Source organism: Sinohyriopsis cumingii, chromosome 14, assembly GCF_028554795.1.
Source record: "Sinohyriopsis cumingii isolate HCF-2022 chromosome 14, ASM2855479v2, whole genome shotgun sequence".
Lineage (NCBI taxonomy): Eukaryota > Metazoa > Mollusca > Bivalvia > Unionida > Unionidae > Sinohyriopsis > Sinohyriopsis cumingii.
In genome coordinates this window covers 80,412,449-80,439,796 of record NC_142974.1, presented here as the reverse complement: position 1 = coordinate 80,439,796, position 27,348 = coordinate 80,412,449, and the positions used below count along the sequence as shown (strand labels likewise).

General features: G+C 32.7%; 1 protein-coding gene across 1 annotated transcript; it reads left to right on the top strand.

Moving 5' to 3' along the window:
- Positions 1–5,223: 5,223 nt before the first annotated feature.
- LOC149784227 (low-density lipoprotein receptor-related protein 5-like) lies at positions 5,224–25,442 on the top strand. Its single transcript, XM_089932960.1, has 11 exons — positions 5,224–5,498; positions 13,706–13,764; positions 15,127–15,264; positions 15,622–15,870; positions 17,690–17,840; positions 18,257–18,394; positions 19,496–19,619; positions 20,037–20,193; positions 22,952–23,150; positions 23,413–23,474; positions 25,294–25,442. Exons 1-11 carry the CDS (start codon positions 5,224–5,226, stop codon positions 25,440–25,442), a joined length of 1,701 nt encoding a protein of 566 aa, XP_089789086.1.
- Positions 25,443–27,348: the final 1,906 nt, after the last annotated feature.

Here is a 27,348-nt window from a genome sequence, read left to right as displayed (position 1 = left end):
CTCACCGTAACATTGAGGGACAATCACACACAGTCATTTAATGGTGGAATGGACACGATTCATTCCTGGATAATCTGACCTATCCAAGTGCAACAAACATATGCATTTCTAACCAGATAATTTTGTTTTACTTCTGCATTTGCCAAGCAGCCACAACACACATTTACCTGGGAAGCTCTTGTCTGCCACGATTGTACACATTGGTGAGGCCTAGCACCACATTCCCGTTCAACCATATTTATCACGACAATGAATGGTGTCAAAACAATAGTTTTTCATCCAGGAACCGTTATACGGACAGGTACGTCCTTGTTCTATATCCATTAAGATCTGTAATCCGAGTCAATTTTGTTGAAAACAGCAGATGAAACCTGGGCGAATTTGTCTGTGAATTAATGTTCCTTGTTCAGGAGACATTTCATGGATATACTCATGTTCTTGCGCGTTAATGCAATGGTTCTGAGTTGGCTTCCATGTGGTATTAATAATCACATGTCGGTTTTTTTGTTGACCTGAACAATCTTGAATTTAAGTGAATACAATGTTTTGTTATGACCATCACTTAACACAGGCATAATCTAGAAGTGGAATGAAATGGCAATTAAATGTCAGCTTCCGTTACATTCCAGTCAAACACCCCATCGGAAAATTGCACGATCGCATCACGACTTCGAGAAGCATTGATTTTATGTAATAATAAATCTTAGACACAAACGCTAAACTCAGTCAATTAACCTTTTTGAAAGTTGTAGAATAATTCGATATGCTTTTTTATATCTAGCTAACAACGATACTGATATATTTTATATGAAATAGTTTATAAGGCCCGCGTCGGGTTCTTTATGTACTACTTACTCCTATAGCAGGACGATTCATGAATGGAGTCAGTTGGCTCTATCCACTATGACAACCAGGTACGATACACAAATACGACGTGGTTACGAAAGCCATTGAGAAATGAGTTTGACCACAAAGCCGATATGTGTCAGTAAAAAATGTTTAATATTTATTTTATTATAGTGGTTTGTTTCTCTCCTTCGTCGGTCATCAGTCCTATATAACTCATGGTACTAATGTGGTTGCTGCTCCAAAATAACAAATATATTTGATGGCCACGTTAGGTGTTTTAAGTTTTCCAGTCTGAACTAGTAAATTGAATCAATTCCGCTTCGGTGGCAAATGTGGTCAGATTCACACGCATAGCGAAATGACCTACGGACGGTAACTTATAAATAGGCATTCAAGTACTATTAAGTGGAGGTTGTAAGTACCAACTTAAAAACAATTAAGGGCGCATGGTGTTGGTTAACGCTCAAGTGCATGCGATGCGTTTGGAATAAAATATCCACTTGTGGAACCATCCAGCTAAGTTTAAAAAATTTGGTGCTAAAAACAAAACATTAATCTTTCCGTGTCATTGTTGAGCATAAATCTACCTTGTATATCTCAAAATGAGTCCAAAGTCATGTTGCTAATTCCAGGTGGATGATGCCGGTTACATAAATATTGGAATAATGGCTTTGAGTTCGATCTGCATAAAAACACCTTGGAAAGTTTTAACTGATTTTGTCATAACCAGTGCTTTAAGTTAGTCAATGAACGTATTGCTTCACCAACGTTAAGGCTACAACTGAAGATAGCTTTGGTTTCTGCTAGTTGTCCAAGCCATGATCCATTTTATCAGAGCAATGCTAGATGCATTTGCAAAAAGAATCTAAAGCAGTTGTTTTTGAATATCCGGGAGCCGCAGCCACTAACAAGGCTATAAAGAATGTGAGGAAAGAAGATATTCTACCAGACTTTTGCAATTTTTTCACCTCTTACGTGGATAATTTATTTTTCCTGCGTTCAATACTATTTTGGATGCAATCGTTAAAACGTTTTATTTAATAGTATTTAATTACGTTAATTATCTCTATGCGTGTTATTGACACTCGTTTGACACATGAAGCCATTAAACGCAGAAACTTAATGAAAGGGGTCTCAGGAATGCATGTATAACCAATGTCAGAGGCTCATCATAAAAGCTCTTTTGTGTTTATGTCCACCAGAGACTGCTTAAGCTGGTTCTGATTCTCGAAATAAAAGTGCTAATTTTGTTACAGCCAAGTAAAATATTACTGAGAAATTAACCAGCTTTTGTCAGGATGTTGGTCTTGGTCGTGTATTACAACCACTAATAATAGATAAAAGCGACATGATTGGTTTTGGTGGGTTCTTAGTTGTTATCTAATTTCAATGAGACATCAGCCGCTGCTATTAATTATACAAATATCACCGGTGTTTGTCTTACCGTGCTAAATTCAGAACTTGAGACTGCATTTGATGCGTAGACTTCTTTGTACGTAACAGAGAGTGTACAATGAATAAGAACTTTAGTAATAGTCAGAAAGGGACCATCAAATGATTAGTGACATTAGAAAATCCACGAAAGTCATCACTGGTCACAATCATGTCTTTGTGAGAGGAACTGTTGTCTAGTATATTTGGATGTAATGTCGATCGCTTTAATATACACCGGAACGATTCCTTGCTAAGAGTTTACATTCTTGGCTTTATCGCCCTGTCTCATCTATTTTTTTTTTTCTGAATCTGGTAGCAATTTCTTAATTTGGAGGATGGGATATCAAGGTAATCACATTTGTACCAAGGACGTTGGTCGATGATTACATTGAAATTTATATTTATGAATGAGGAACTACTCCTATTCGTAATTGACAGCTGTTTGTTTAACTACATCTGATGATTTCAAATGTTTTACACTGCTAGATTATTAATATCATAGTTGATGAATCTTTGCATATGAATCTTTATATGTGAACATCATGATATAGCATATGCCGTTTAAACAGATCAGTTTGGTGGTTCCATGTATTATTAGTACTCAATGGCCACAATCTAATTGAAAGAATGAAACAAAACTAACAAATTTTGAACACTTTAATACAAAACATTATATCAAAGTCATAAATAAAAATTCAGATAGTACTTACAGTGTAGTGAAATGAATACAAAGTAATCCTGATAGAATTATATGACAGTCTTAATGAACGAAATGTTCTGTATAAATTTCAAAACCGGAAACTTACTAGATTATTAACAACAATACTAGAAATATAGTATAGCCTAAATAACGAGTACTTTCCATTTCAACTGAAAATACCAAAAGCTAAAACATTTTTATCTCAAATAATATATATGTACACCGTAAAATTTGTATGCAGACGTACCTCGGTAACATACAAATGAGGATGAATCCACAATCCGAGCGAATGATTTCACTAGTAAGTTGGTCCAAGCATGTCTTTATCAATAATTTCTTTATCCCCGATGGATGTTATTTACAATTCCGATTTCCAATATTCTTTATTTTAAAAAAAATGTGTGCGTTTTATATATCAGCATAGCTGGACTAATGGATATGATACTTACCGATTAAATTTCATATGGAGCAAAGCAGAACTACAATTTAGCGAGCAGAAGAAAAAACGAGAAACGTAGTGGAATTGGCATAGCCGGAACTTGAACATGCAACTGTTAATAGCGTGAAAAAATATAGTATACATTCAAAGTTTGAGTTGTATATGTATTAAAGTATCAAACATGTCAGAATAAAATACAGCACATACTAACAGTGCGAGTTGTCTTTGAAGATTGGAAATACTTTTGAAATCGAAATATCTATCAAATGAAAATTTTAACTGAAGGCGTCATAACATCCTAGTCATCAACATTACCGCATAAGCATTTTTGTAGTGACTATTCTTTGGATATACTGGAAATTTCTAAGCAGTTTTTACAAATGTCCATGACGGGGATTTATGTGTGATTAAGCCTATATTTAAATTGTTTTAAAAACAATTAATCGCGTCTTCATTATTATAATTCAAATATGATTATAATGTTGCCATGTCATTCTCCAATTTATCAAGTTTCTCTCAGTGCATACATGCCGTTTTTTTCACGAGAACATTTCATATAAATTTGAGGGCATTTCAAGCCTATTTATTTTCAACAACGTTGTCCATTTTGACAGGAATAATATAAACCACGTTGATGATGTACACTACATATTACTTATGTACATGTTACATCTGATGAGATTAAACTGTGTTACTTGTACTTTGGCCGAAACAGCATAATAAGGATTTATTTATAATCTATAATATCATAAAGGAGATGGTCATAAAGCAAACTAGGATATATGTTTTGTACAGAATCTAAACTACTAAAGACTTATAATATATCTGCATTGTGCGTTCAATATATTGTACATCTTCATATCTCCGGTACATTGCAACAGGTAGTGTTGGAAAACATTTCTGAAACATGAACTTTGACTTTGTAGTTCAAATAACAATCGTTCCAGATGCTCTAAATCCTAGAGACTGGGCTTATCAGAAGAAAACCACTATTATTATTACACTGACAAAACGCTATGTAAACTCGCATGAAACTAACCTATTCTATTCCGGGAACAACGGGTTAGTGTATCAAAAATAAGTACAATAAGGAAAAACAAATTCAGGTGAAAAATTGTATCCTCTACTTCTTACAAAAAAAAAGAAAGAGGGCTATTGTATTGTAAACCTTTATGTATGTTGAACTGACCTGTCAAATATCACTTCTTAATTCTAGAAAGTAAGTGAGTTGAATCTGCTAGAATTCACAAGAACTATTTCCAGGTTCTGCACAGTCACCTAAAGGTATTATAAGCACCAACAGCTGTCCATGTTTCTACTAATTGGTGGTTGGGCGAATCTGAAACATTATTATTGTTATTAAGCTTTAATGTGAGCTCTGCTTCTATCTCTGACAGGTACACCGATACCTACGTAGCTGAATTATGTTTAATTTTAAGCTAGTACAATCATAATTCCATTACGCTATTTTAAGCTTTTGATGTTTCGGTGTTTGCTGGATAAGTAATCATTATATTTTGCGGTACTATGAAGTCACAGTTAATGTGAAAGTGATACTTTATAACCACGTGCCTAAAATGCTCATCTGTTGCATACTTTTCTTATTGAATATATTTACTTTTCAGAGAAAGATCTGGGTTTGATAATTACCTCGAGCAACAGATCGATTACTGAATATATATATACACTGTCGATAACTCCCGACGGAAAGCCAGACAAGGAATACAAGCGGTCATATCCATTTCCCAAAGGCGCACTGTTTACAAGCGTAGCAGGAGATTACATTTTACATCACGCATACATGTACGATTACAACTCACATGCCATATACAGAGATGCCAACTTCTCTATAGATTTATCTGGAGTCAATGCATTGACGATTTTCCATAGCGGGCTTTCAAGTGATTATGTCAATTTGGCGTTGGACTCGATCAGCCATAACATTTACTGGACAGATCCACAATACAAGTGGATCATGGTTAAATCCCTTCAAAGCAATGACACGTCCATGCACCGTGTTCTCATTTATGAGAATCTAGAAGAACCCCGTGCATTGACTCTGGACCCATTGGAAGGGTAAGTCCGTATATTGTCAGGTTATTGGTTTTTTAATGTGTTTATAGCGTCAGGAACGTATTGACTTTATTATATAAAGCGCATCTTAAACTGCAGATTAGTAGAGTTCATCACTGTTTGTTCAGAACATCTTATATATATATATATATATATATATATATATATATATATATATATATATATATATATATATATATCCATAGAAATCAAAGAAAAATTACAAAGCTTAATTCCTTTTGTATTTTTGTACTTCAAGACAAGTGACTTAATCTTAAGCATTATGCTCTTTAAATAAAGAGTATATATATATATATATATATATATATATATATATATATATATATATATATATATATATATCACTTCACTGACATGGAAGATGGAAGACTGGTTATCCGATGAATCCATGTACTCATGTAAATGCTCGCTAGAAATGTAGAAATGTGTTATTCACAACATTTGCATGCATAAAGTTAGAGTAATTAATTAGCGGTTGATGTTGCTGAAATGGAAACATATGAATTTGCTTTGACATCCGTATATATTTGTTCTTAGTCCGCTTGGGCACAAAAAAAGAAAATGAAAATGACAGATGCAATGTGCGATATGTTTTTGAAGTACAAGTTGCAAAAATCCAAACAAATTCATCGCTGAAGTGGAAATATGAACATTATTGTTTTCTGGCTTAAATAGAGAAATTGATACTTTTTAAGATGCGCTTTTTCGAAGCATATATAACGTATCTTTGGAAGAAGCTTATACATTTGAAGGTGAATTATTTCATTATGCATGTTGCCAGAAAATATTTGCCGGGATTTCTAGTGTAATTGAGACAGAAACACTCCTAACTGACCAATAAACGTGACGCTGGTTGAAGAAATGAAGTAATCAAACAAGTGAAAACTATGGATCAGATGATTGGTCTACATGGCAGCAAGCACATAAATATGGGAACTTGTAATAATCAAAATCAGCTACACCTAACTGAAAATTACAAGACATTTTTTTTTAAATGGACTACATTCCTTTAAATAAGTATGTAACATGTCCTAAAGCAAGATTCTCGGAAATCATAGATTACGATAGCACAAACCGACTCTATACCTATTAAAAACACGAGTTATGTCATTTAAGGCAACACAGTTTATATATGAACATCTCTCCAAACTAAAAGCTTCGAACAAAATATAGTCATGAAAAAGTACGATTTTATTCAATCTTATTTAACACGCTCTTTGTGAGAGAAAATCAGAACACCTTTTTATTTCAGAAATGTCACACTTTGAAAAATGCTCCAGTGAGGGGGATTGAACTCAAGCAATCTGTTAAGCAGCTATAAAAGAAGTAACATAGAAAGTTTGAACTGGGGGATGTTAGCACGGAAATAGTCTCAGGTGCTGTTCATATTATAGCCATTGGGTTATAAGTTGGATACATACTACTGGTGCATTTATTCCTGAGGATTTTACAAGATTGGTATTTGTGACTGCGCTGAAGATGGAAATAAAATCACTTTGGCATTATTGTTTATTTCACAACTTATTTTAAAACCAATTATAAAGCTTTATTTTTGTAAGGACATTTGTATTGTCCTAATCAGTAACAAAATATTGTTCTAACTGTAAATATATTGCATTTAAATAACTTTTGTCTGCTGTCTTTGCTGTATAATATGATATTCATAATTATAACAAGTTTTAGAAGGGCAGACATAATATAATGAATATCAGAACAACTGATACAAATGAAAAATATTAGGATTTCCTTTGTGTATCTTACAATGCTTTCCATGAAATGTAAATTATAAAGCTCACGCGTAGTAGCAAATCAATAATAACCGTGAGACATTATAGAGTCTTAAGTACACCTTAAGCACAAATTGAAACAGAAACAGTAACCCTGGAGACATAATGTAACCTACCTACATTAATGGCTGAATCAAATTGTAATGATACAGGCCCAAAATCTAGCCTTATAACAAAGGTGAGTAATTCTGTCAAGTTAGTGTTTGACGTGTTGAACACTTGCTTAAAAAGACGAGTTAACACTTTGATATATAAGACTGGTGAATTGTAATTTGAAAATTGTTTAGATAGGAAGAGTACGGTACACATTTGATTAGTATCTTTTAAACAGAGTTATAGCGAATAGGAATTTGAGGAAAAAGCCTAATGAATATCTGGATATATTCGACGTTTTTAATTTCTAATGTTCTAAAGTTTATAATTCGTTGATAGTATTAATAAGAATTGAAATGTGCATTTTTGTCTTTTTACAAACAGTAGTTGTGTATCGCACCAAATCATTTAATGTTGGAAGTTTCATGATATACTTGTATGTCGGCAGCTTTAATTTATAATGATAGAGCTGAAGGTGTTATAAATAATGATTGCCCTAAAAAGACTAACTTACCGTTCTCGTTTGCATATAGTTGTTGCTTCAAGATTTCAACGGTCTTGAAGAATTTCTTTGGATATATACCCTTACGTTGGAGGTACAGCTTCATACTTTCTTCACTATCCGTTTGATTACTTAGTCTCGCTGTAACCATCATGTGTTGGAAATAAAGTATGTACATGTCCATTAGGTAATTCAGATACATAGTCAACCATCCTATTAGTAAAAGTTCAAAGCAACTGTATGCATATTGAGGCTATGAGTAGCACGACTGCATATTCTGAGTGAAATAATTTCATAAAAGTTTCCGTTTAATTGAACAAATATCCACACTATATCCCATATGACTTCCGTTTATCGCGTACGTTTTAAACGATAGGTAAATTACTTTGTAATGTATTGTGGTAACCTAGATAAGTTGTTCATTTTATAGGTATTACTGCCACTATACCTAATGTTATTAACATTTGTTTTGCAATTACCTATATCACAATTCAATTCATGAATTAGTCACTTATATGCCATTGCAAATCTGCTGCAAAATGTTTTGGGCTATTGTTATATTTTATTTTGTTTCGTTTTCAGTTCAGGGTGGTCGTAGTGGTGGTGTTATATTTAGAGTTACTAACACTCCGCTATCGATAATCATTGTACTGTTGGCAAATAAGCTTTCTAACTTTTAAAATCATTTCATTAACATAATTTTAAACATTTGTTCTTTGCTTCAACCTTTCTGTATCTTAATCGTATACAGCATTATTCATAAGTTTGAAAATGTAAGCATTTATCAAACCCATGTTTTCATTTTACTTCCTAATTCGATTCAGTTTTATTAGGACTTAGCAAATGTTGTCATCAAACGAAACAACTACGATTATCTTTTTTAAGTTCATACTCAATTACAGTTTATTTTGTGAGCTAAATATTTATGTTTGTTTTCTAATATTCTAAATATAGTAGAGTTTGGCAAACTTGTGATCATTAGTCAACCTCTTTCTTAAGGGAAAAATAAATAACTAAAAAGGTGATAAACAGTAAAGTTGTATGTGCCAATAAATTTGTATGTGCACTTAATTTGTATGTGAATTGAGAAATAATTTTTGCAATAATCATATGATTTTAACATAATCTTTAAATTAAATTATGATATACAACCAGTTTTATAGCCATCTTATGTTCCAAAAATGCTGTTCCTCTGTTAATTCCTGTTTTAGAAGGCAGGTATTCTTTAGATGTAAAGTTTGTAAGATTGTTGTAATTTAGGTACACAAAGTGCAACGTTAATTTTCCTACATACCATCATTACTACCTTTACCATCTTTTTCCAAGTTATAGTCTTGATTTATTTGGCATATATATACATTACCATGCTATTTCATCCACAGGTCCCACCATGGTCTTGCAGGATATGAAACAATTTGAAAGCTTTCCATTCATTCATATGGAAAACTCTTTATATATTTAAGTAAATGTTTCATCAGTAACGTATATCTTCCACAATTTCTACAGTTTGTCCAATAATCTAACATTGTTCACTTCCTTGTTGAAATTAAAGGTAACTTATATGTCATTGAAGTTTGACATGATTTTAAAATCTTGATCTTCATCATTTCTTGTTAGCGTATGAATGTTTCATTTGGACAGGATATGATTGAAATAGTCCGTGGTCTAGGTAGTGGAAATTTAAATTATACTCGTTACGCGCTGGACATCTTTAACTGCGTCTTGATGACAATAGAACGATTTGATAATCTGGTTATTTTGCGTCTTTTTAAATGTCTTTTCCTTGTTGTTTTTCGACTTTAGATGTCATTACTCGTCATCTCTATATATCAAGGTTAGTCTATTTACGGTAATCATTATTTATAAATATGTTTGAAACGTCACCCAAGGCATTGCAAAATATATCCTTTCAGTCCGTGATTGTTTATAACACTAGTGGATTGATTTGAGATAAGTAAGATGCCTGACGTACCGTCCTTCAACGTTTTGATTGTCCATGATATGTATAATGTTGATTAGATTATAGAGATCCGTGCTACGCACTATGAAGTATTATTCCCGTTGAACATTAATAATTTAAAGAATAGAAACACAGAAGTCAGATTTAACAAATAAAGGGTTACGAAGGAAAACTCAACAATATACTTCAGAACTTTGTACTGAATGTGTAATTTTGTTATATTTGTCTGTTAGATGTATATACTATTACTTAGGTTTTGCTTTGAAATAATTCATGCAATATAAAGAACAACTCTTGCATTTTTTTAATGAAGACGAATTTGTCAAAGATTTCTTCATGTGAGGTGACAACAATCTAGAAAAATTGTTTACTCGAAGGAATTGTACCTTAACTCTTTATAGTCATTATGACATAAGGTACACAAAGAATAGATATGAATAAATGGCTATTTTGATTAAAATACCTTTTAAGGGAACACCATAAGGCTGTGGCATAAAACATGGCTGATGTATCAAGTTCAAGGTTAAATTTTCGAGGGAAATAAATGTTTGAATATTTCTCGGCTAAATATTCTTGTAAGAATAATATTTAAATCGATTCTACAGACATACACACAAACACACACACACAATCTTGCGCAAAACATCGTCTTCTTTCTATTTGTAACATTTTACTGCCAACTGAATTAGCCAAACCTTCTTGAGCGGTTGATGTTTGTATGTGTATATCGTTGACTATTCTTTCATGTTAAACGTGTACATAATGCTTCTATGTACACCTAAACAAATAGTACACGTACTATTTCAAACAATGTCTCTATTATTACTACCCTTAATACTTACTCGGTATGTTTATACATTTTTATTTCAGTACAAACAATTTTTCTCTGTTACATTTTCTTCCCGAACAGATGGTAGCATCAGTTTGGTCCTTAAGTCATAATGAGTTTGAACGAGACTAAATCATCGAATGTTTCAAATGCTGATTTTCAAATCTGGCTCAATATCATTTAATAATCATGTAATTTTTATTTTCGCACACAATTCAAACCTTCACACATTAGAGTTCTCTTCAATTGGTATATAAGCCATTATTGTATCGATCTGCCTGTAATATTACTATTATTATTATTATTATTATTATTATTAAAGTTGATTCGTTTCACCTCATTCAATTCTGTCTCATGATCTTATTTATTTCGATCTAACAAAAGAAGTATTAAGCTAGGTTGTATATATTTTATTCAGGTTGCATTTGATGCATCGAATATTGAAGTACTCTTTGTGTTGCAGGTTTCCTGTAACTACTGTAATATAAACTGCGCTTTTTTATCACTACTGAATGGTCAGACATAACAGGATGCTTCAGTACCTTTATACATTTGTTATGAAGATACATTAGATTTGTTATCAGAAAACTAACAAACAAAACAAATACACTAAAATTAAATAATGCATATGTTTGCGAATGATTGTGAACTTCTACTTGACGATACTGTTACGTTTGTTAAGAGTAACGTCTCTGTTGACAGGGTTCAACTGCATAATGACACTCGAATTATAAATTAGTGTGTGTGTGTCGTCAAGTAATTAATAACTAAAAATCACTTTTCAAAATTTGTCTAAACTCTTCTTTAACAGGATAGAAACTGATAGTTGTTTTCTATCCAATTCTATACACACTTATCGTGTGATAAAACTAAATGTACATACGTCTGGTATGCCATTTGAATTCTTAGAAGCTTTTTTAAAAGCCAAATTTACTCTCCCACTTATTACTGCCATGATATATATTAGATTCCTGTCCGGTTTCACGGGGTCTTCAAGATATAATTTTGTTTTAAACATCACGTTTCCAGCATTTCGCATGTCTTTATCTTCATCTTTACTAACTCTGCTTGCAAACATAAAATGACTTAACATATTTATGTTTATTCGAATATAAGAAAACCATACAAAAATGCACTAGATTCAGAAATATACAGATTGGAGTCCACGCTAATGAAATATATTCTAATTTGTTGACATATATGACACTGACAGTGAACTTAAGTTGCTTTGTACGTAAACATCGGAATGAAATTCCACTCGGAATATTTAATTATGGTCTAAATCTACTGTAAGGCCCAAAGTGTATTTTGAAGACTTGGTCATGAATGACTCTTCTCAACTATCCACTTGGATGTTTCGGTGCCTTTGTTTGAACTGAGTTCATAATATGAACGTAGTTCTTTCTTGAGGTCCATAAAACCCTCCGCCTCCACCTATAAATCAAACGTGAACCTCTGGACACATTCCCATCCGCCAAAACAGTTCCTAATAAGGTTATCTCCGTGAGACATGAATGTCTTGATTTTTGTTAGTAAAACATATAAATTAAGCATTAATGTTCCATTATCAGAAATGTTTTATAGTTTCGTTGTAAATAAATAGAATATACATATCTTAGATTCTACCCATACATTCTAAAAAGTGAATTTCACTAAAAACAGACATTCTCATAGAATTGAGGAGTGTTTCTGTCTTTCCTCTATGTTCATTAAGATTTGGTCTTAATTTGTTTTGTTTTGTGGAGTCAGTGTTTGTACAATATTCATCACCTCGAACTATTTGAAATAATTGAATATCAGACTTCATACCGAGACATTACAATCTCTTTTATAGCAGTTAAATTTGTTCGGTTATAGAGATTCCACAAACATTATATTATGCCAGTTGCGTGGAATCTGTCACAATGCACATTATACATTACCATGACACAAAATCATATAACTATTTAGTAGGATGTGTTATGTATACCTATTTCATGAGTGTTAATTGTTAATGATTTATAGATTGTTATGATTATTTAGTACATGTGAATAACACCATTTTGTACTTAAGATGATATCATTCTTTAACAATGCTCGTTATTGCAAGATAGTATGGTGTACTATTAACTGGAGCGAACACGTTCATTAAATCTGAGTTCAGGGCATGAGTTTCGTAAAATAACAAAAAAATAATTAATTTCTGATTCGCTGGCCGTTAAAGTTCTTGGCTCTTTTGAGAGGTTAGCGACTTCAACACAACAGATGAATATTGTTTTTGAATTTGGTATTGCGTCTTAGTTATTGATATAAGAGATGTTAATCTTGAAATTAAATATTCCAAGCTTGATATTTGAAAACGGAATAGATGTTGTCAATTATTATTTGTGAGAATGTTATTTATTAGTTTTATTTATTGGCCAAATATATGTGTTGCTCACAAACCTGGAGTAACTATTTTGAAATTATAGTTAATTCGGTTTTATATTATATTATTGTAATTCATCAATTATATTGACCCATCAGTACAACAGCTTCAGTTTCATTCGAAATATTATTGAAACTCACTTTGAACAGTCGATATTTTTGTACTTGTAATATAACTTTTATAAGTATTTGCATATCATTTACCATTCATACTTTGTTTATAAGTGTTCACATTAAGTTCTATGGAAATAGGACAACGTGTATTTAAGTTTACAAAACGTTATGGTTTTCACTACATTAAATTACTTAATATAAGACATCAGGGTTGTAAAGGTAGTCACGCTTGACAGCTGAATGATGTGAACTGACCCAACCTTGTAAACTGAAGGTACAAACCCGTGTGCTAATATATACTAAGGAGATAAAGGCGTATTAAACAAATGATCTAAATATTCAACATTTATCATATTGGTATATGTCATATTAGCTTAAAATATACAATTAGTGTTAGTTTGTTGAAGACAAAGTTTTCGAAAAATCGTTAAACATGTCGTTACATGTGAAACATCTAACCTTAACATAGTCTAAAGACATTCATTCCTTATAAAACAGCCTACTCTTCTGGAGTGATATTGGAATTGTGACAAAGATTGAGGCATCCAGCTTATCAGGTAGAAACCGGAAGTCGCTTATATCATCGAAACTAAGGTATCCATACAGTCTGACTGCTGATTACGCTGCACGACGTCTCTATTTCTATGACTCAGGTCGACATACCCTCGAAACCTGCACTTACGAGGGCGAGGATAGGAAACTCTTGCACAGACAAGTATCCGCCGATATCTATGGTATAGCTGTATATAAGGTAAGCCTATAGTTCATCAGCAGTGTAAATGTTTCTGATTCAGATTGTTTCGCGAATTTCTCAATATCTTCGATATATAATCGTCGGATTTAGTGATGTTCCTGAGTGCCGATAATGTCAATTAGGATGTTGGTATTGCATTTCTAATTTTATTTATAGTCCTTGAAATGTGTATCCTCAGGATTAGAAATAACATAAATGCATTTGTATATTAACATGCGGTGTTAAGGCATACACTGACATTATATATAAATTTAATTCCCTTAAAATATAGTTTTCCGCCCAACATGATTCGTAATCGGTGAGAATTTAGAAAATAATGTTGGTCCTTGTTTTGAATACCAAAGCATATATTCTGATTATGTTGTACTTGGAACATTGCTCTCTACCTACACACACACACACACGAACACACACACACACACACACACACACACACACACACACACACCAGAAAACAAAGAAAACAAAGTCAGTAACGAAACATGTGCTTTATAAAAAAGAGTTAATATAGTAAAACTATCATTAGCATTAATAAAGCATGCCCTTGCTGACCTTTAGTGCTATTAACAATGCACCTTATATGTTTCATCATTTTGTCCAAATGTTGTGTGGTCTATACAAATAAATATTCATTCGGTTAAAAAGACCGACGTTTGTGATATATGTCCCATCATTAAGCCAATAAGTAAAGAAACTAAACTATAATTTTATACATTATCTTAGTTAAATAGGATTATGTATCTATACAACTGTACATTTGTGCCTTTATATTTTAAACCAGAGAAGGATATTATAGAATTATTTTATTAAAATAATAATTATGATTTTTTCCAGGAGTATTTGTACATGACAGACAAATCAACCAGGGAGCTCTATTTCTGGAATAAAACAAATGGGATCGGGTTACGCCCAAGTTTGTACAAAAACGACCAAGCTTTCCTAGGACTATCTGTGTTCCGTCCGGATGCTCACCCCACTTATTCTAAGGGTTCGTCTTTTCGTATGTCATTACCTATATTTGTTTGAATGTAGAATAGTTTCTTTGGATTTCAACTACTGGTATTTATTCCCATTTGTCGTTCTACTCCCTCATATCTTGTCAGTGAGTTATTGTTGGAAATCACCATTTGGTTCTTTAAGATATATTATTTATTTCTACTTCTAGCCCACTGTATGAACCATGGCTGTGGACATATTTGTGTGACGGAGAAGGATGGCGCTGCTTGCCTTTGTAAAGATGGATACACCCTCAATGAAGACACAAAAACATGTTCATGTAAATATGCTAAGTACAACTGCCTATGTATGTTATATAGTATATATGTTTGAATTATCATATAATTTATTATGTGAGGAGGCATTTGTCTAATATTATTGAATTAAAATACGTTACTCATTTATGTTGAGGAAACAATAACTGAATGTACCATGTTTGCCTATATTTAAAATAAAATCGCTTTTAATGATTTTTATATGACTTAGAAACAACAAATGTCATCAATTTCAATTGAATATATATAATATCAGAAGTGGGTAACATTTAAAATAATGAATTTTTGTTTACTCAAATATGTTTACCGAGTAAATAATAAAACAAATTAAATTATCCTTTTCAATTTCCCATTACTTTGACTCTTTAATCCTGACCTTTTATTTTCAGTGCAAACTGAGTACTTTCATCGCGGACTGATGTTTAGTAATGATAGCAGTATTTGCATTGCTGATATTAGAGTTGTGACAAATTTTGTATTCGATCCCAAGTGCGTTCTGAACATTAATGGCGTTAAGCACATGATTATGGATACCGATCAGCGACAGATGATCCTCGCCACAGAGATGTCTATTTACTGGTCTTCTGTAGATAATCCCGAATTACATCTTCTGACTGAAGCATGTGGAATAATTAGAGGTAACTTTATATTCTATCTAATGGATAACGTAGACATTTTACATATATTAGTCACATTATATTGAATAGGATATTTGTCTATTTTCTATTCAACTGAGAGTAAAGTTATAACATGTCAACACGAAACGTGAGGTAAAAGTTAAATGCTGGATCTGATTCGTCGCTTTGAATCTCATAGTTATCCACTCTTGACTCTCCGTCCTTCTGTGCGATCTCTAGAAATTAGGCTTTTTTGCAAAATGTTGATTTATTGTTCACATAAGTTCATCAAAACGTGGTCGAATAGTCGCCGTTCAAGCGAAAAAGAAACCCTATCATATATGTAATTATTTTACATTATAGAACAGTGCGATTGGAGAAAGATACATATATTCACCAACCTGATATCGAGTTATATCCAGGTTTGATAAGGGTTTGGATTGATCAGAGGATCTGCAAGTGAATTGTCAATCTCAATGTGATAATTTAAAACGAAGTTTAAATGAAAAGGGAGTTTCACTAAGCTTGTATTTCCAAACGATGGATGTAGGTTCTTCTACAAGACAGCAACATATCATTTGATTCATCTGTTAAAATAAGTGAAGGCTACGGCCACTGGGATCCAACATTGCATGATTTGCATTGCAAAGATTACTTAAATCTGGATAAATGCCGCAAGCACTTCACGGTCGATGATCCTAAAAGAGACAAACTTATACATACATATATATATCGAAATATATATATATATATATATATATATATATATATATATATATATATATATATATATATATATATATATATATATATATATATATATATATATATATATCGAAAATGTGTAAAGGACATTCCATGGGAGTGGATGGATTATTTAGTAACATCAGCATTTTACGTGTGTCACAGCGAGGTAGATTTTCTTGAACAGACCATGATAAAGCATAATACAATTATGTAGTCAAAGGCTATCACATGTTGATGTGTTGGCACAACTCAAACATTCTCGAGTTTTGTTCCTTTCTTGGATCTTCCATAGGGGATGATAACATGGACTCTGGTTAGTGTACTTGATATGCAGCATATTTCAACATATATGTAAGAAATGTTCAACGGTCATTATTTAATCAGATGATAATGATACATGTGCGAATACGTCCGTTCTACTACCGACATAATTAATCCTACAGTGAAATACGGAGCTGTATGAAAACCTTTATATGGACTGGGAGGGACAATTCGATGCAGAAATATAATTAATACAATAATTTATGATATTCTCATATTCGGACAATTGGTTGTCCAGAATTAAATATTAACCGACCCATGCTGCAATCCAATCCAGTTTCTATACTTATGGTATTCACCAGATATTAACAACGGTGAAGACCACATTCATCTGACATAAATTTATGGTACTTCATGATAGTTCCTCAGAAATAATAAACCATCGTTGCCTTATTTATGGTGAGGATACATGGAGTCTACTATCTACGTCACTTTGACCTTGAATGAGCTAAGCTAGTTATCGTTTGCTCGTCATTTGTTTAGGTCTGAAAAGCGTCAGAAAGCAAACGAAGATTAAATTTATAGAGTTTTTATCTTCCCTGATGCTGAAGGTTGAATATAGTTCTTGACATTAGGAATCGTCAAAACGGAACATGTTAATGTTGGTCAGAGAGAAAAAGGGAGAGGTATGCAGGGTGGGAGAGAGATAGTTGCACTTGGTTCTAAACACGTATATGACAGATTGATTATTTAAGACAAAGGCTGACATACGTGAGGGAGAAAGTGTGTATATGATATTACGACAACCCGCATACATTCCTTTGTGTTTAAGGCCTGGCATGGGATGGATACAACAGAAACGTGTACTGGATAGAGGAGAACACGGGCTCCATTTGGAAACACTCAATAAAAACTAAAATCGAAGAAGTTGTTCTACAAGGTCTTGAAAAACCACGTGATATCATTATCCTGCCGCATGAGCGGTAGGTATTTTAGACATTTATTATGTTCATTATATGTATATTCATAAATAATATGTACTTAAATCACTGAAACGGATTGGACATCATATCAAGTTATATCTCAAAAATCCGAACGACTGTACAAGTAAATGCAGGAACTTTTCAGGGTGAACATAAATAGTTGGTGACGGATGAAATATATGCCTGTCACTCTTAATGTCTGTTAAACATACATATATCTACAAACTTAGGCACATGCATAGTTTCTCATTTTACCATCTTTTTGTTTACAATCATTTCCGAATGTTCAAAAGAACCCTGTTCCGGAATTTAAAATTATTTTCTTCCGAATTTTATCATATTGTTTAACAAATTTAATGAAATAATGATAACAACTTTAGATAAGATAAACTTTCATTACTTGTTTAACTTTACAGCCTTGTGTATTGGATATCAGACAGGAACGGGAGATCAATAGAATCTTCCAGTACAGATGGCAGTAACCAACATATTGTCCTGGACTCCGGAAGCTTGGTGGATCCAAAATCGCTCAGCTACGACCCGTATACAAAAAGGTGAATACAAAAAATGCCGTTTATCCTCGACCATCTGAATTTTGTGAAGCCTGTTTCTTTCAATGACAGAACTTTACAGTTATGAATACGTTTTGAAATAAACACATTGTTCATCGATTTTCGGTAGGAATTGTACCTCTTTAGTTGTAGTATTTTCTTGTTTATTATCGTCACCAGCCAAAATAAAAAAAAACAATGGTACGTAATTTGGATTTTTAAACTTCAAGTTGCATTAATTAAAATGCTGATGATCTGTTCCTTTCATGTCATTTTTTATCGCACATATGTTCCTTTATTTGTTAGGCTAATAAAGTAATACAAATATTTCCAGCAATTGCACTAAAACGTTATTACACGTGTTACATTCGTTTATATAGAAACGCTTATACATGTTGATATGGCCATTATATTTGATTACGTAGACGAAACGATTTCGTGCTCAATTAATTTGCAATAGGTCATTATTTGTAATGGTGTCATAAATAAAAGTATGTAATTCATATTGTAAAATATGATTGGTTATTTGAGTAAGCCGCGCAAGTAACCATGATGCGAACTACTAGCTGATACTTTGGATAATTTGATAGATCTATTATACGAAAAGGGATAGTGTAGAAAATTGAAAGAAATCACGTTTGATCAAGTTTTACGTATGTTATTTTACAACTAAACCAGCCATACATTATCCATGTCAAATAGTCGTCGTATTTTATGCCTTATAAGTACAAATATATTTTCAGACATTTCCTCTATTTGTCTCTCACTACCATTACATTCGAGAGAAAATCCGATTTAGAGTTAAGGATAAATACTACATTCATATTATTTACTATAGCATAAATTTAAGTGTTCCTCTTCGACGACTCTATTTGGATGTTTTCAAATATAAACTTAAATTGCAATTCTAAGGAGGCGTAGGCTCTTGATAATTAAATTAATATTAAGTACATAATGAAACTGTTCATTGCTTGTTTTCATTCGTGATTGTATTCATTCAAAAATACATATACAAACATATGAAACATATAAGACTGCATGTTAAAACGTTTGAATTATAGTTTTGAACTTTTTGGCAACTTCTTTTATTATTTTTTATTATAGGATCTATTTCCTGGACACGTTCGGTACAAAACTCAACACTGTAACCTTTGTCAAACTTGATGGTTCCAACCTCAGAAAATTAGTTCTGAGTGACAAAATACTTGAAGAGCTTGAAATATACAGGGTAAATATTCAGTCTTTTGTAGCATGTGTGCTGAGGAATTCTTAGCTGGTAATATTGACTTTAATAATAATAGTAGTAATAAAAATAATACTTATTCTTCTTCTTCTTCATATTATTATTATTATTTTTATTATTATTTTAAACTAACCGAATCGGATCACCTCGTTTATTTGAGAACATGTAATCCGTTATGTGTTTCCCTGCACATGGTTTCTCTTGTTAAAAAAAAAAGATTATAAAATATATTTCTATACTATTATACATGTTTCATTGCTTTTCCCATTTTCTGTTGCAAAAAGTAACTGGTCGCAATGCTCTGGACTGAGTTTTTGTCTATGAGAACTGCTTTAAGACATGTTTTTCTGTGTTCAATTTTACTGAGAAATTATTTTGTAAGCCTTTTTTGATCATTTATAGGGACACTTGCTGGTGACAGCCAAGGATGCCAAGGGAACATTAATTATGTCTTATTCCATTAAGACTGGGCAGGAGACGACATCTGGCGTATTTAATAACACGGGAAATATTTCAGCTATAAAGATTTTTGATGAAAACATTCGTCAAAATGAAACAGGCAAATACAAAATTTATATCGCTTCATAATACTTTAATCATACAATTATTGTATCGTTCTGTCGTTTTCATATATCCATTTAAAGTGAATGTACTATCATTCTGAATATATTATTTGAACCAGAAATGGTGTAAGCTTAATTCGATTTTCAGTAATGCGCCTTCAGAAATGTAAAATAATCGATTTTCTTCAATCATTTGTTATTTCAATGTTTATTTATTCCACCTAATCGTGGTGAGACTTAGTTACTAGCTTTCGGGTGCATGTTTACCGAATCATAAAGAAAGACGACGCAAATAGCAACCGGCAAATTCCGCAATTTTAACACCGCAGCCAAAATGTATGGACTCTTTTCTATGCCCATTTATTGATATTTTGTCATTTTTGGGTCATTGACTCAAACGTGATCTTTTAGTACAGTCCATTATACTTGAATAGTTTTATGTATGCATTGTTAAACCGGTATGCAAAAAATATTTCTTTTTGCAAAGCAAGCATTTGAAATGATTTTGATTTCGGAATAAACATGCTAAAACTTAAATCATTTTATCATGTGTTGAATGATCATTTGATCAGCAAAGTAATCATCTACTGATAGTTGGACATGTTTTCTCTTCATTTGCTTTCACACTCTGAATTCTTCATGATTACAATTTCGAATACGTCACTGGAGCCAGAAAATTTGCATGATTAGTTTATTTTTTCAGTAAGGGGGCTTTTGAAAAGTAAAATAATTAATTTACATGAACCATTTTCATTATAAATATTAAATGGTTTCACTTAATCATGTTGAGAGATATTTATATGCTGTATTGGATTGTGATAAAGATTGTTTCAAGTTATATTTTGTGGCCGGAAACAATTGTCATAATGTGTTTTATCGGCCTATTCGGACACTGGTTTGAACATATCTTTCAATGTTAAACGCCCCTAATTGATTAGATTAAATGTTATTTTAGGGCCGTGCTTTAAACTAAATGGAGGGTGTGAGGACATTTGCGTATCCCACGGACAATCGATGATATGTGACTGTCGATTTGGATTTAGACTGACACACAACGAAAAAACTTGTACATCAGGTAGGTACAATAAAAGGCAGAGATAATTCTCGCTATTCGGGCTTGTTTACATATATACATAGAGACATACTTTACGTTTTTATAATCTTTCTTTCGTCACCAGAAGCTAGGAAATATTAAGGGATATTTGGAAGGAGATGTCATACAACTAAAGGAATATTTTAATAGTGGCATTCATACGTAGTTTTGTCGAATCGAAGGAAATACAGGACATTTTATATTTAGTTTTACTATATGTGCTTATCATCCACATTGTAAATAATGACTACACTTTTTAACGAGCAAACGACCAGTTTATAAACACCAAATAATCTTTGCTTAGAAACTGATCAACGGTGCTAGTTACATACATATTACTAACATCACAGTTTTGCAATAAAATCAAAACACAAGCTTGCCTTCCCGAATCTTCATAACCATTACTATATACCTATAGCAGAAATGAGATTATTCAATTCCCCAGCTAACGTGTTAAAAGATTAACACTGTATATATATTCTTAAAGATAACTCACTCCATGAACTTCGAAACATATTTTATACAGATAACATTATTAAGACGCACGTCGCACAAACGTGACAAGCTAAACTTTAAAGGAAAGCGCAACTTACAAGTGTAACAGGTCAATTTTAAGTCACAACTAAACATTCAGCCGATCAGAACTCTGGATGTTAAGCATAGGGATTTGTTTTTTATACTTAGTTCTATTGTTGAAATCCAGGCATGCTAGGATAGGGTTTCATGTCACAGAATTTATTTATCATTGTAAGACCCTATCAAGGACAACTTTATGCTAGTTGTGGACGCTACGGATAACACCATGTATCAAATCAGCCTGATGGATCAGAGCGTGCAGGGAATCGACGTCAAATCAACAAAGCCTCTGACTGGAGTTGCATACAACCCTGTTGATGATGTGCTCATATTTGGCGCAAAGAACGAATTGTCCATCATGCACCTTAACGGCACAATGAAAACAGTATTTCCGGTCTGTACGTATTATAATAAATATTCGAGATGAAAATTACAAGGATATTAAACTTACCGTGCTAAATAAATACTGCAATGAACAAATAATGACGAGCAAATCTAAAGTTGCACTTATAACAAACGGTCGTTATAAAACTGAACCTTTACAAGTTGAATAAACTAACAGTTCAGTTGAAATGGTTTCAGGTTAATTAATAAAAATCGTGTATGGAGAAGGAAAGTGTATAGTACTTTAACAATTCATAAATGGTATGGTGTAATGACTTCTTCCGCATTCTTTGCTAATCTCTAAACATAAAGCTCTTGAAAAGAGAATAAATGGATTAATTACACATTTTATTTTTTCATATGCATGTTGTTTTTTACGATATTCCTCTCTGTCGCCGACTATTTGTCAAACTCTATAAATATATCATACCCTTATCTCCTCTCATGAACGTGGATTCACGTATACCTCATAGAATATATTTAGTGATAAGTTGAAGAGGTTAGCATGGATCAATTGTATAATAAATGTCATGCAGATATAATGTTCGTGCTGCGAAATTTCACACAGGAAACTGCAGACCCTAACCAGTGGAAATATGGATCATACGTTTAACTAGTGCACCTGCACCCATATAACTTAATTGTCGAATCAGAAAACATAATGTGTAATCGTGTAAAAATATAATTGCACTTTTCTTCAGCCCAATCTGATGATCTTTTACGTACGCCCTCTCGATTTGCTGTCGATTACTCAACTGGAAACATTTACTACATAGCCAGAAGCCCCTATTACAATAGCAACACGAGTTACATCGCTGTCATATCTCCAGGCGGACAAACACGAACTTTGGTTACTGGCCTGAGTAATCCATTGGGGCTGGTCGTCTATCCTTCTAAGGGGTATGTGGATCTGTAATGGTGTCTTTAATATAAAACATACATGATGTTGGTTCACAAAAAGAGTATTTTATAACAGAACGAAAGTGTTTAATCGCTGATTAGCTGACGACATCGTCCGCAGCATCATGTTTGTATTTTACTTACATACATTATAAAGCAGGATGAATTGTTTTATACTCTGTGATTAGTCTCTGTGTCATGTTTTAAAAGCGATTTCAGCAATTGGTATAAATTTAATGAAGCGTTAATTGTTTTGTTTCAGATTCTTGTTTTATACTGAAGGTCGTGAGAACCCGTATATTGGCCAGGCCACTATGGACGGAAGTCAGTCATCAGTTCTCCTGAACCTTAATGACGAAGATCCCTTCGATCTCACCATCGATTACAAAGGTCGCTGGCTTTATATTCGTCAATTATTTCACTTTTTCGTGAGAACAGAGTGTGCAGCACCAGAAAGCAAATTACACTTTCCTACACAAACACACACACACACACACATATATATATATATATATATATATATATATATATATATATATATATATATATATATATATATATATATATATATATAACGAGAGAGATATACAGACATACAAAGAGATAGATACAGAGACAAATCAATAAAGGTTTCGATCAGACGATATATTGCTGACATACGAAAATTGATTGCTTTTAAATGAGTTTTGAGAGTTTTGAGAGTTTTATGCTTAAATACTTAATTACCAACATTCTAATCCATTTCATTTTGTAACACTTGCAATCTAATACCTTGTTTTATCTGGCAGACAAATAAATTCCTGATATACAGTAAATTACGAAGCCTTACGTTACGGTTTCAGATGAACACCTTTACTACATCGAGAGGTCCACAAAAAGTGTCAAATACTGCAAAATTGACGGAACAAGTCACGAGACATTGACTAAGTATCATACAACCGATATTTGGGCTATATTTTTCTACCAGGAACATCTGTTCATCACCACGAATAAAAATTCGTAAGTATCGTATACAAAACACTACTGAGTCATCCACATTCATATCACTTGATACAATCAAAGATCTTTAACTGATAGACAAATTGTTTTGTGTTCGTTCTTTTCATATTGTCATTGAATATACTCAATGATCAGATATAATGTTACTATCAAGAACTGCAACAAATATTATATAGTTGTATTCGAAATTATCGTACTCCATATAAATCCTTGGAGGAAGATGTCAGCTCCTATTGGTATATCCGTAGAACAGCTCAAATAAACCCTTTCAGTATACACCCCATTGTTAAAATAACCACTAGGTATATTTGTTTTCGATGTTCCTCTTAGTAATACAGATATGATAACAAACGCTTGCAATATAAAACCCTATCTACTTCGTTGTATGTGAGAATTATCGTAAACCTTGAAATACCCATTGACCTTTCTTCCGATTCAGTTACAAAATGCCATGTCCGCACCGTTTTATTATTGATTGCGTTGTTTTGACTAACGTCACTCAAAGTCTTGTCTGTGTTTCCTATTTTAAATCCCTCGACCAATGTTTATTGTTTTAATTACAAAATGTTTTACTTATCAAATACAATTTTGTTTTACTTATTTTTGACAAGTTCTACCGAGTTTGATTAGTGGCAGAACAGAACTGAAAATGCATGCAAATTGTTTTATTTGTAATGACCAGGGCTATTATGAAGCTGCATATTTCCAACCCGAATGAAAAAGTCAAGTTTTCTGATCACGGCGAACTGGGGAAAATTAATTTCGTCAGCATATATTCATCCACAGACCAAAACAGTGAGTAGATATACATGAAAAGAGAAAGTTCTTTAAAATCTACATAGTAAAAGCTGTATGATCGTACAATCAATATCTGAGAGACTTGTTATATAAATATTGCTTCACTTTTGAAATGTTTATACCAATTTGTATGATTAGCGAATTGTAAGCAGCGTTCATCTAACAGATTAATATGCACACATAATAAAAATCATAATTAATTTACTTAAATGCTCTTTGCTATCTAAGATATAACATATGTAACTACCAAAATTGCATCGCTCAATAACAGAATTTATATTAAAGAATATTCTATACCCGATGGTGGGGGATAACTCATGCAAAATTAGAATGATCCGTTTTTCAGAAAACGCATTCTGTTCTGTTGATAATGGAGGTTGTTCCACGTTTTGCTTCCCCATCCCTGACGGTGGTATATGCGGTTGTGAAGATGGTGTAGAACTTAAAGAAGGAAGTGATAATGTCTGTTCAAACAGTAAGCAAGCTTTCGACTGATATAGGCTATATGATTGTGACGTGAGATATGCAAAAGATAAACGATTCATGAAGTTATCTGTATAATGTGATGAACATATAAAGCCGTGGTGTTAAATAAATCACCTTAATCGTGACAAAAGGTTCGTCATATTTTTCTCAGGGTTCTACAAGCATGCTGTAATGTATGTTGATGGTATTTTTTGAAAGTAGAAAATATATTTCGAAATAGTTGTTTGTCTCTCGGAATGCTATTCTTGTTTCGAGAAACACACCGTGTAGTCCAGTGAATTTTTATTTGGGGAAAATAATAATTGTTTAGATTGGCGTAAGTGTGGCAATGATATCATAATATTACTAAACGTGGAACACTACAAATCTTAAACGAAACACCGGAATGCTTCAAAAATCGATTATTCTTTTAAAATATTTCAACTCTAAAATTTCTTTTTTCTTTCAGTTTAACCTGGAGAGGCGTCTTAACACGACATCGAAGTTTATCTGAGTGTCATAACGACACATTGATGCCTTAACGGAGCTGTATACATTTTGAAGAGTCATGCTCCTGTTTCTTTAATAACCCCTTGATGCATACACATACTAGTTTTAATCACTGGAGGCCTAATGTGCTATCTGACATATGTCAACTTAATGTTTTCGTACAACTCACTAAAATTATCATGTTTTGTGAAATTTACCCAACTGCAATAAAAAAGGTCATCGACTTTGAAAGACTGATTTGCATTATTGTTGATTCTTTATATTTCTGTTGTAAATCATTAATCCTTAAAACAACGTGAGATCTATTCAGTACCATTTTACCATGGATAGCAGGACAGTATATTTTTTAAGCTAAATATCTTCACTTCTAAACAGATATTGACCGAAGTAGTCCGTTTGTAATATTGGCCTCTCATGAAAGTTACAGACATTGTATATACTTTAATAGGCCAATAAATGTATTTACTTTAATAGACCAGACACTGCATTCACATTAATAGGCCAGACACTGCATTCACATTAATAGGCCAGACACTGCATTCACATTAATAGGCCAGACACTGCATTCACATTAATAGACCAGACAATGTATTTACTTTAATAGAACAGACACTGCATTCACATTAATAGGCCAGTCATTGTTTTTACTTCAATTGACCAGACATTGTATTTATTTCAATAGACACATGTCACTTATTAATCTAAGGTTAGTATTCTTCTTTCTTAAACATCTGGTAGTAGAAGTCAATCTTTGTATGCTTTGATGCTGGCATTCCACCTTGATTTGCATAACATTCCTCTATGAAGGAACCTACTTAGCAATGAGATAAATCTGTTCTTATTGTTCGATATTGATATTTTCTAGATGTAGGGTGCTTCCACTTTCCTTGGTGCATGTAAGTGTGGCAATGTATCTCTTGACCATGTATATGGTGAAACCTTGATGTACATGTCGGACCTTTTATCAGCTGTTTCTTCAAGAAAGACACTTCATAAGGATGTTATTCGTATCTTTATCCAGACAATTTCCGTCGTGTTTAATCGTTTAAATCTGATTCGATTTGAAACAATCAGCACACTTCATTTACACAACTACACCATTTTATTTTTTGTATGATATAGTATGCCTCTGAGATGAAATTTAAACCAGTGTATGCTGTTTAGTCACAAAATATATAGTATCTGTTCCATGTGACAATGCTTGGTTCATACAATTAATGATTTCTGACATTACAGTGTACTTACCTTGCTTAGGGCATATACATTCAGAGACCACTTAAATAAAATAATGCTTACAACATGTTTCTTTTCAATGCAGATAATGTAAACATACAAAGAGCAGCAGAGGGGGCGAATCGGACATTTTGTCCAATCGTTATTTTGCTTAATTATTACTTTCTGCACTCAACGATCTAGTGTCGTCAGC

Excerpts from the sequence above, each read along its gene's own strand:
- LOC149784227 (XM_089932960.1), top strand. The coding sequence starts at position 5,224 with ATGTACGATTACAACTCACATGCCATATACAGAGATGCCAACTTCTCT. Across the intron at positions 5,499-13,705 it reads ACTCTGGACCCATTGGAAGG|CCTACTCTTCTGGAGTGATA; the intron begins GTAAGTCCGTAT and ends CTTATAAAACAG. Across the intron at positions 19,620-20,036 it reads AAGAGCTTGAAATATACAGG|GGACACTTGCTGGTGACAGC; the intron begins GTAAATATTCAG and ends GATCATTTATAG.